At 37.1% G+C, this 11,869-nt stretch overlaps 1 protein-coding gene across 1 annotated transcript; it reads left to right on the forward strand.

Moving 5' to 3' along the window:
• Nucleotides 1-11,059: 11,059 nt before the first annotated feature.
• LOC145099532 (uncharacterized) lies at nucleotides 11,060-11,656 on the forward strand. The gene has a single exon (XM_079037095.1). It carries the CDS (start codon nucleotides 11,060-11,062, stop codon nucleotides 11,654-11,656), a length of 597 nt encoding a protein of 198 aa, XP_078893221.1.
• The last annotated feature ends 213 nt before the right edge of the window (nucleotides 11,657-11,869 follow it).

Here is an 11,869-nt window from a genome sequence, read left to right on the forward strand (position 1 = left end):
CTACGTTCTGTTAAAGGTCTCACCCTGAAAGCGAATGGTACATTTTGGAAAACGTGGAAAATTAAATCCAAGATACATCAGGCCATTCGAGATTCTTGCTAGAATCGGTCCGGTGGCTTACAAAATTAAACTACCACAAGAACTCAGCAACATACACCCTACTTTCCACGTGTCCAATCTAAAGAAGTGTTTGTCTAACGAGACTCTTGTAATCCCACTCGATGAAATCGAGATAAATGAGAGCCTACACTTCGTTGAAGAACCTGTGGAAATCATGGACACAGAAATCAAAAGAACTAAACAAAGTCATATAGCAATAATGAAGGTCCCCTGGAATGCCAAGCGAGGACCTGAATTCACTTGGGAATGAGAAGAATAGATGCAACAAAAATACCCACATCTTTTCCCAAGTTCATAAGTACCCACTTCAGAAATAATTTCGCGATGAAATTCCCTCTAACGGGGGGATAACGTAACAATCGGTTATTTCGGGTCAATAAAAGTCAAAGCAATTCAACCAAAAGTCAATTATGTCAATAAAAGTCAAATAGTTAAAAAAATAAATAATAAGAATTCAAGTTGCTTTTAGGGATTTCGGTTTTGGAATCAAAAACCACCAAAACCAAAAACATCATTTGTGAAACAATTAGGATCGAAATCAAACGCTTGACTGAAATCTCTTAGGCCGAGAACCACTCCACCAAGAACCCTATTAGACGAGAACCTCATTTGGATCGAGAACCATGTGAGACCGAGATCACTTGGACCGAAATTAAGGTGATCTCGGTGGGATCCTTGGACCGAAAACAAGGTGATTTCGGTTAGGATGGGTCGAAATCGTTGGTTTCAAACGGTGACACACTATTCAAAGTGATAAAATACACTTACCAATGCATATGTCAAATCACTTACCCTCATATATATATATATATATATATATATATATATATATATATTATGGCCGAAAACCCCTTTCCATTTCTCATTTCCAACTTTAAAATCTTCGAAATCCTCTCAAGATTTACAAGAACATTCATACAATGTTCAAATCTTCATACCTTTCCCAAGTGCATCTTCATATCTTCAAGTATTTCCCAGAAAGCTCATTCAAACCTTTCCTAGAGAACTTGTAAGTCCTCTTAATTAATCTAGTGTTTTACGACACTTCACATATTAATTTAACTCATTTACACACAATATTATGTGTTAAAATACTTGCGGATACGAACATGTTCACATACTATAATTTGAAGAACACCGCCATCACCTCATTACCCAGCCAAGAACACACTCGAGGTGAGTGCATACAGCTACATTTTTCACGATTCTTCTATGTTTTAGGGGGTGGGGATACAAGTAAAACACAAGAAAAACTTGTGTTAAAATACAAATCGTTATATATATATGCTTTCTTATATTTTATGCGAGAATGCTAAAATACACGAAATACCTTCATTACCAAACATAGGAACGTATACATACAAATCTTTTGTACAAATATGCTATGGTTTTGTTACAATAATATATATATATATATATATATATATATATATATATATATATATATATATATATATATATATATATATATATATATATATATATGAAGCATACAATTGGATTTCAATAAATAAACTATATTTAAAATAGTTTATAAGAATTTAACCCTTTTGTAATATGTTGAGCAAATGGGTATAATTATATAAACATGCATATATAATTATCTCAATTCATTTTATTATCGTGGTAAATTGATAACAGTATACAAAGGACTCACTATTTCAATGAAACATTTATATAAACTATAATATGTATAGTTAATGGAACATTAACACTATTTTACCCTGTTGGGGACAAAGAAATAATTGTTTAAAAAGAATAATTATTTTCACACTATGTAAGCACTACGAAGTGGTAATATATACAATTAAAAGAAAAAGGGATTTTCATTATACTATGCGTAAACCGGTTAATACAAGGTTGTGAGGCACTATCTTCATGCACTTCTTAGAGTACACGTTAAAGTCATGTAATAAAACCAGAGTCTCTTGTAGGGAGAGTGTGACTCTTGTGTATAAATCTATACGGGACTGACAATCTTGCACCTAAACTATTAGCTACAATTAGACCGGTAGGTCTGGGGTGACAAATGTCATACCATTCTGACGCCTGAGGAACGTCGTATAGGCCACTAGTCGCTAGTATGGTTATAATAACTCACATAGGGTATTAAATAATACATTTTGGTTTACAGGGCTAACTTACATTCAACCAGCTTTTATTAAATAATAAAAATATACTACACTATTTTACAGTATAATTGGTAGTTCAAGATACATTCATTCAAAGGGTTTTACACAAATATAACTACAGTACACTATATTTCAGTATCGTAAAATTTACATTTCGGTAAACATACGTTCAAATAGTTATATAATTATTCAAACTACTATCAAGGGAAACAATATTCATACAATTTCGGTCTTAGGGAATCTAAAACTACAATTCACTTTATAAGAAAATATTGGAATTTCTGCATCACACTCATTCATTTTACAAGGAAAAACAACAGATTTCTCATACAAACGCTTATGAACTCACCAACTTAATTGTTCACACTTTTTCAAAACTACTTGTATTCTCATGGAATCACTAAGATAGGTAACACCAAGCTTTTGAAGACGAGACACTAAGACGTCAGTCAAGTCTTATATCATCATATTATAATTGATTTTTGAAACATGTAACACTTACAAACCATGTAACTTTATCAATTATATTTATGATGATCATGTTTGTTTTGGTCACTATTATGCATGATGTTATGATACAATACATTAAAGTCATCCACCCCGGGACGTTTCATCCATCCTGGTTTGTGGGTGTGACAAAATCCGAACCCGAACCTCCTTCCCGAGTGCTCATCACCATACTGAAAAAAACATGCAAAATATCAGAACATACCCAAGAATCCTCATCCCTCAGTTTTCCTAAATTCTCTAAAACTTTCTCCGATTCGAGTAGGGATCCTTTTCTTTCTGTAGTATAGGCCCAACACTACCTTCCACACCTATCTATACTTTCCTCATGAATCATCCCAAATCCTCTAAATCACCTTCTCGAACTGATACCCAAATACCCGCTACACATCGCGACCAAACCTGCTGAAGCACTAACTTGACTTTCCTAGCTTCTCGACCTCACCCTGCCATCAGTTGCTGAAGAACTCCCATAATGTCAGTTGCCCACCTCATGAATACAATCACATGCAACAAATCTTAGATAATCCTTGGAGTTACAGAGTCATCCCATCACTCTGAGATTATTCAACCTATGTCACATGTGACTTAAAATATTCACTTAGCATCCAACTCCCATTATATTAGAGTCCCACAGAGCACAAAAAAAAGCAACATTTGTGCCGTAACATTCCAACCCATAAGATAATCAAGAACATCCAATCTCACACACCTTGACTCATGCAAGGAACTTTCACTCTTGCCGTCGATTGCCTTACGCATACAAATTATACCCAATCTACCATCCCATGCTTCCTAGGCTACAAGGAATCACATATCAGTGAGTAATCAGAACTAGCATGTAAGGCTGCAAGATCATACAATAGGCATAACATACATATCTCCTAGCATTCTATCATGCAAATATTGAGCAAATCCTTAGCCTTAACTAGCATGGCATTCATAGATTCATAAATCAAATCATATCATATAACATGTATGGATATTTTTTAGAGAACTTACTCGAGCTCGGCTGATTGCACGCACAACACCCTATCTTATCTTAGAAAACTATTTTCTTAAAAGTACTTTTCTTATTTGAAAACTTTACCAAATCCTCATTTGAGTTCATAAAACCAAGGTAATAAAAGTTTTATCAATACATCATCATTATCATAGTAAATCACAGAATGTGGAATTGAGTGGTGTGTGCCTTGCAATCATCCTGAGCTCTTCCCTTTGAAAAACAGAACTACCTAAAACATAAACTAAAAACTGTAAGCACAAAGCTTAGTGTGTTCGCCACCACATGCCATACATAAATAATCACATAATGGGCCCCACCCAAACTCACATAACGGGCCCCACCCACAAACAAATTATATAAGCATAACTGATCATAGCATACAGAATAACCATCGGGTTCTGCCCCATAAGCATAGAAGCACATACACATACAAGAGTCACACAGAAATCAAGTATCCTAGTATAAAAGATCATGGGCCGGCATTGGTGCATTCTACCTGCTAAAGACAGTGACGAAACTCACATCGCACTGTCGAATCTCACATAAAGAATCTATGGCTGTTGGACCGCTAAAAATCCTCGCGCTAACAACAACAATATAATCATCCAAACAATACTCGGATTCCGACCCACGCTAAGTGTCCAAACTACAGTAAAAGACCTTTTTACCCTTTCCAAAACTTGTCCCAAGGCCATGGCCCAATCGAACAATCAAAAGGCCAAAATTCCAAATAAACACCCAAGGCCCAAATATGGCCCAATTTTCCAAATTGGGCCCAAACCCTTTCATGGGCCTTAATCCAAGCCCAATAAAATTCCAGCAGTCCTACAAGAGAATCCTGATGGCCCAATAAGGCCCAAGATATCACAAACCCAAAATATAGACCAAACCGAAGACCCAAGATTTCGAGGCCCAACTTGTTGAGTACGCGGGCGTACTATCCTTAGGCTTGTACACTAAACATACCTGCTTGTACGCCCAACGTACTCCCTCATTCAGCCAACTTTCATTTCTAACCGTTAACCGATTAGGACAACACTCCAAAACTTAGATCTGACTTCTGTGGGTTGATTGACCACACAAAGTTGCCAACTTTACGTGCATGCATGGCTTAATGAATCTATTAAGCTTAAAAGGACTTAATAAATGACTTAATGCATGCATGAGACCTTAAACACCACAAATTTTGCACCTGTAAGCTTATGAAACTCATAATATTCCTAGATCTAAAAGGATAAGCCCCACAAATGACTTAACTCACCAAACTAACCCAAAAGGGGACCAAAAGCATAAAAACCAAGACATAAAGAGATCTAATCATACAAGGATCAAGGTTGGGACTTTATACCTCAAAAGTATCCAAGAGATGGAGCTAAATATGGATCTCTAAGCTTCCTTCCAGTGAATGAGTTCACCAACTTCTTCTTCTTTCACTTCAAGGAGCATAAACCACTAAAATCAAGACCAAGGCTCAAGAACACTCAAAGAGGCTATTAGGGTTCGAGATTAGGGTTTTAGGGAAACGGACGCTGGTAAAGAGGGAAAACCTAGGGACTTAAGGACCTTATATAGGATGAAACACCCCAAAATAGGGTTTTCATTAATTCCGTGTACACCCCGTGTAATCCTTGTATGGCCAGTGTACGAGGCCTCGGTCCCACGATCAACTCCACTCAGTACGCTAAGCGTACCATATGGTACGCCCCGCGTACTTGCTCCATGGACCAAAATGAAATAATTAATTACAAAGAGGCTAAAAAGGAACATACACAAATTCAAGTGCTACGTTTATTGTTAGATAGAGATACATTATGAACATACGTTTAAAACATGTATATAAGAATGTATGTACATTTAAAGTATGTATGAGATAATACGGCTAAAACCATGTATTTGAGCATCTACGTATAATTAGATTATGTATGTGGAGTTGAAGATAGAGTATGTTTGAGAAGATGGTAATAGTATTGCATAGTATATATGTGTGTATGATATAAATATAGGGATTAAGTACATAATGAGTTAAGTACTAGATAAGTAGTAGAAGATATATTGATTAGATAAAGAGATAAAATGTCCATGGGGAAAATGTTATGTAAGATTATGGTGAGACTAGAGTATGTGTAAAGAAGATTTTGAAAAAAGCAATATGATTATTTTCTTCGGGAATAAGATTATGATTCCTTTTGGAATGATGATAGATGATTCATGTGGGAATGAGATTGTAGTGGTTAGAAGATGTGGAGTTCCATGAGTGGAAAAAGATAAGAGAGTTATTAAATAGAACATAGATATAATCTGTAAGGGATTACGAGTGAGGAATCTATGAGGGACTCAAGAGAAGAAGAATGGTTAAGTATCAAAACGAGATCAAGGAAAGGGATTAAGTACAGATGAGTGTACCCAATAACGTTAGTGGGATGTTGTTCCCCTTAGATGATACGTAAGACTAATGTATAAGAGTGGACTGTTGGGTCTAGCTGAGAATAGAATGTTAAGGCTTGAGAAGTTAAGTATAAAGAGGTAAGTGTAAGAATAGTACGAGAAAGCATGCTAAGAGTAAGAGCTACAAGAAGATTATGAGTAGGGTGTGAAAATAGCAAATAGATGAGATGAGATAAGAGTAAGGAATATGAAAAGTGATGAAGTGAGAAGATTATAAAAGAGGTAAAGATAAAGAAGAATCGAGAATGTGAAGGACACAAGATGGGATGAAAAGATGTGATGATAGAGTACTGTGGAGTGTGAGACGAGCCTGAGAAGAGGCTCGGAAAGAGTAGGAGATGATAAAGAAGTAGTAGAATAAAAGAGTATGTAAAGAGAAATAATAGTTGAGTAAGGTAAGAGAAAGAATAGATTAGATTTATAGAGTATTATAAGAAAAGAAAAGAAAGGTAGAGCATGTAGAGAAAGAAAGAAAGAAAGAAGGAAAGAAAAGATATAAGATTTTGATACCTTGAAAAATAGATAGAATATAACTTACCAGATATGTGGTATGATGTATGTAGATATTTACATGTTTTAGAGGTTCATGTGTTAGCCATTGTACGAGAAGAAGTAGGAGCACAAGGACTTAGAATAGAAGAATAATTTTATATTAGTTTTATTTTCCTTGTTGTTTAAATTTATGTTTATAGTTTTATTGTAAACCTGAATATTGACTAGGATGTAATGTGGTTTTTTTAAGTAATAGAATTCCACATTTTTTAATAGAAACTATGATAATCCCTAGAATACTTTTATTAGAAAAGTCTAGGTTATTACAATTCATATCAGAACAACAGTTTAAGTGAATGGGGTTTGGTATGTCCATACCTAGACATAAACTGTGGGAGATGAAAGAGAACCAGAGAATATAAGTTAGTTTTGTGATAACCCATTCAATAATATTAAGTTGCTTGGCTATAATTATGTTGTAGCGTCTATTGTAGGTATTTGATCTTTCAAGGTTTGAATTAATCAAGAATGAAAAACCAAAAAATTTAAGAGGGTGACGATATGAGAGATAATGTCTCACGACGTGTCATTCGTTGGAGACGCTTGGCCATTTTCATGACATGAACACATATGTGTTTGCATACCCTCAACCTCCATCACTTCCTTCTTGCCCAATATGTTCTTAGCCTCCATTGTTGACCTCAAAGAGCTTATTTGGTGGTGTTTGGCTCTTTTAAGAAGAAGACTATGTGGGTGTCTCCTTTTGGAAATCAGCCTCGTACCTTATCATCATGTAGTGTTTTTGGACCTTTGTAAGTCATAAAGCTCCTTCCTTTATCTCTAATACATGCTAGATCTAATATTTATGCTTTCCTTTTCATGGATGGGTTAGGTAGCATGCATGGGATCTATAAAGTTAGCAACTTTATGGATCATTGAGGCATTTACTTTTTATATGAGTTCAAATTTGATGTCTGGTGTTGGTTTTAGACTCTAAGCATGAGTCTTGATCACATTATCTTCTTATTGACCTAGTTAGTGTCCAAGTCATGCATTGGAAATGCATGACTAAAAAACCATGATTTTATGGTATGTAGGGTTAGGGAAGACCGTATGGAAAGTCTCAAGGAGTGGTTAAGGGATTAAGATCTTAATGCTCAAAGCTGCCTGAACAGATCTCACGACGTGAGAAATAGCATGTCAAGTTGTGAGATGTGATGTTCGCTACTATTTTGTACTTTTCTAGTCACGACGTAACCTATGGACGGTCACAGCATGACTGTTAGCTGGAAGTTGACCATGGTTGACTTTTTTGGTCAAACTATAGTTTTAAGGATGTAGGCTGATAGGGAATGACTTTATTGATGTTAGGTGTCTCATTGCTCCTGTCTACCCTGTGTATGAGAGTTGTATTTCTACCTGCTATTTAAGAGGTGAGTGTTCCCACTGCTTATACATGTGTGGTAGTATGTCTATGACCAGTTTGGTCTTTATTCCTGATTGTTGTTTTATCTTAATTGAATTGTTGATAACTTGGGATTGCTAAGAACCCCTAAGGTTGGTGACTACACCTAAAACGTGTTGTTAATGCACACGACGTGCTGTTAGTCCAATGGGGTTGCTAATAATCCCCAAGGTTGCTGACAACCCATAGTTATTTATTATGACGTGTTGTATGGATATTTTTGGAAGAATCACTAAACTTTATGCTTATAGTTGTGGATTAAATGTGATTCAGGTACCTAAGATGATCGCAGGAAGGCGAAGGTGTGACTGTACGCTCCATATTGGAGATCTTTTTATGATTTCCACATTTTGATACTCCTATTTGGGATGATTGTATTGATACACCTGGTCTTTTTTGTTTTGGTTTTTATAGGACTTGGAGGTTTTTGCTAAAAAAATGAAATTTTTTTTGAAAATTTTGAGTTGCTACAAGTTGGTTTCAGAACCCTGCTTTAAGAGAATTGGATAAACGTTAGTGGGATTCCAAACTCAAACTAAGGATCCGAAAGTTTTATAAACCTTTTTACAAAAAAAAAAAATGAATGTCACAAAAGGAATGAAAGAAGCAGAGTGTACAATCAGCTAGAGCCCGTGGCAGTGATCTCCCAAAATATCTATAACTGTGTTATATGTTGTAGTGTTTACTATTATTGAGATAATAGAAATGCATGATAGTTGGTAGGATAAGGATCCCTCAGGAGTTGCAAGATAGGGTTGCCTGATTTTGTGATTCCTTATAGCCTATGAGATTACTTGTGGATGCACTTCTAGGGTTGAAACTAAAATTGTGAATTACTTCGTGTAAATTACATGGTTGTACATAGTTAGGATTTCATAGCCTTAGAATGCTTAATTTATCCTTACTTCCTATTCCTTGTTTGGTTGTGGATTTGGTGTTAACTTATTTGAATTTCTATTGAGTCCATATTATGTACAATTGGTTTACATAAAGCCATTGACAAGGTTAGCGGAGAATTCTTGCGAAGCGGAGCGGTAGCTAAGTATGGACCTTAGTTGTATGTCTTAGGGTTTTATATATAGATATTTGAGCACTTAGACGGTTGTGATTCGGGACCTTGAGCATGGATCTAAATCAACTACAAATAGGTGTGGAAGTTAGTATACTCGAGTTTCATGCTCCAGCGGTTCGGTGAGACAGGGTATCAGTGATGATGAGATCTGTAGGATCATTGCTGCTGAAGTAGTCGCAGCTGTTGGGGTGGCTATCCCGGAGGTATTAGGGTCTATCAAGACCACGATGATCGATATTTCTGATCATCGCAACGATGTGGTTACCAAGACTGTTGTTGTGCAGCGACCGTAGTTGTCATTGTTGTGAGGTCTCACAGGGGTGATTCAATGTGGTATTGGGAGTTCAACAACACAAAGCCCCTGAAGTTTTAAGGAGTCCATGATCCGATTACTGCTTTGAGTTGGATTACTGATGTTGAGGGGTGTTTTTATACATGCTCTTGTTCGGATGATTTAAGGGTTCGCTTTGCATTGAACCTACTTCGCTTGGGAGTGAAAGACTGGTGGAAGTTCATGACGGGTGATTTATCACCTATGGAAAAAGTCGTAGTTACTTGGGATCGGTTTGTTGAGATATTTTGAGAGGAGTATATTCCTTTGGTGAAGAGGTAGCGATGTACTTAGGAATACCTATCGCTCCAGCAGATGACTGAGATGGTGATCAAGATCACTCGGATGTTCCTTGAGAGAGCTATGTTTTTCCAAAGTATGCATCTACTAAGAAGGCATGGATGGACCGATACTTGACTATGCTCAAGAAAGATATCAGAGAGTTCGTGACAAACTCTCAGTACTAGACATTGGCTGAGCTACAGACCAATTGCAGGAAGAGGGAGATTAAGGTGGATCTGATGGCAAGAGAGGTCGATGTGAATACAAAAATGAGAGATAGGAGGCCAGTACAGCCGTAGTCAGCAGCTAAGCAGGCAAATCCCGCTGATTCAAGAGCAGGAGTTTAAAGGAGTCGCACTTGCAATAAGCGTAACAAGTGTCACGAGGGTACCTGTCAATCGAAATCACTATGCTACTTATGTGGCAATGGCGGTTACTTTGAGAAGGAGTGCCCGAAAGGTTTGCGGGTTTGTTTCATTTGCAACCAGTTAGGACATATGAAGGTCGAATGTTCACTTCTTGCAATGAAGTTAGTTCAAGATTATGCTCCTGCGACCATGTGTATTATTGATGGGTGACAGGGTAAGGTGGAGGTCCAGAAGGCCAGGGGTCGATCTTTTCAGTTGACTACGAAGGAGGCTAGAGCAGCACCCGACGTCGTCGTTGATATCTATATATTTCATATTTCAGCAAAATTATTTTATTGTATATGTTTATTTTCTAATTCTTTTTGGTACTTTCTGAAGGTTTGTATCGATCGGATACACTCAAATATGAATAATGATTAATAAAAAAAAGAACAAAAGAACAACTAATGAACCTTCAAAATCACATCAATATGTCATCAGTTCAAAACCTAGGAGTAGTTCATGTGCCAAAACTTTTTTGAGTCCCAAGGGCACTACAGCCAAATCCCACCCATGGGCCAGTCACAAGACTCCAACCACATCCTCCGGATCGTTGACCAAGTACCATGTCTGGATAAATGAGAAAAGTCTCTCCTTTGGATTTTATCTACAAAAAACATCTCGTCCAATCCAACCTCATAAAATTCCAAAAGTTGTAAAGCACCCAGGACTAGGTTTAAAAACAGAAAAGCAACCTGCTCCTAAAACCCACGTGCGTGCATCCATTAAGAAAGTTTCTCATGTGTCACCGGGCTCCAAACTTGTTTGGGTGCCCAAACTAACCTATTAAGTTTCAGGCAATGTGCAAGGAGGAACAAGAAGAGGTGTGGTTAATTGATAGTTCATGCTCCTTGCACATGACCGGAAAGTTAGAATACCTTCGCGATTTCAGGCCAATCTACAATGGCGGACATGTTACTTTCGGAAACAAAGCAAATGGAATCATTAGGGGTTACCGTGTGTTGACCAAGGGAAGGTTCTCAATTCAAAAGGTCACTTACATAGAAGGCCTTAAGCATAACTTGATGAGCGTATGCCAACTATGCAAAGCTGGTCATCGATTTGAATTTGATAGTGAATATTGCTACATAATGACAAATGATAGAAACACCTGCTTGATCAAATCCAAAGCCGAAGGGACAATGTATCCGTTCGATGTCTCACTGGTCACTGCCAAACCGCAGTTGTGTTTCCTATCAAAAGCAGTATCCGAAGTAAGCTGGTTATGGCATCGCAAACTAGCTCATTTCAACTTCAGATACATCAACAACCTAGTTACCGACGAACTAGTATGTGGTCTCCCAATCTTAAAGTATAGCAACGATACATTGTGTCCAGCTTGTGAGTATGGAAAACAAAACAAGGGAAGTCATCCTATTGTAAAATCCATCACTTGAGGTATTATTTATTTTAAATACTTATTATCATATATGTGTCCAGCTTGTGAGTGTGGAAAACAAAACAAGGGAAGTCATCCGCTTGCGCTTGAACTGTGCCAAGAACTCTGTCCAGGTCAACTGCAGTGGCTCATTAGGGCTTAAAGTCTTCCCTAGAGTGTTCCACCAACGAACGGCTCCACCTCGAAACTGACGCACTGCGTACGTGGTCTG

Source organism: Lactuca serriola, chromosome 4 (genome assembly GCF_051521515.1).
Source record: "Lactuca serriola cultivar US96UC23 chromosome 4, Lser_US96UC23_V15, whole genome shotgun sequence".
Lineage (NCBI taxonomy): Eukaryota > Viridiplantae > Streptophyta > Magnoliopsida > Asterales > Asteraceae > Lactuca > Lactuca serriola.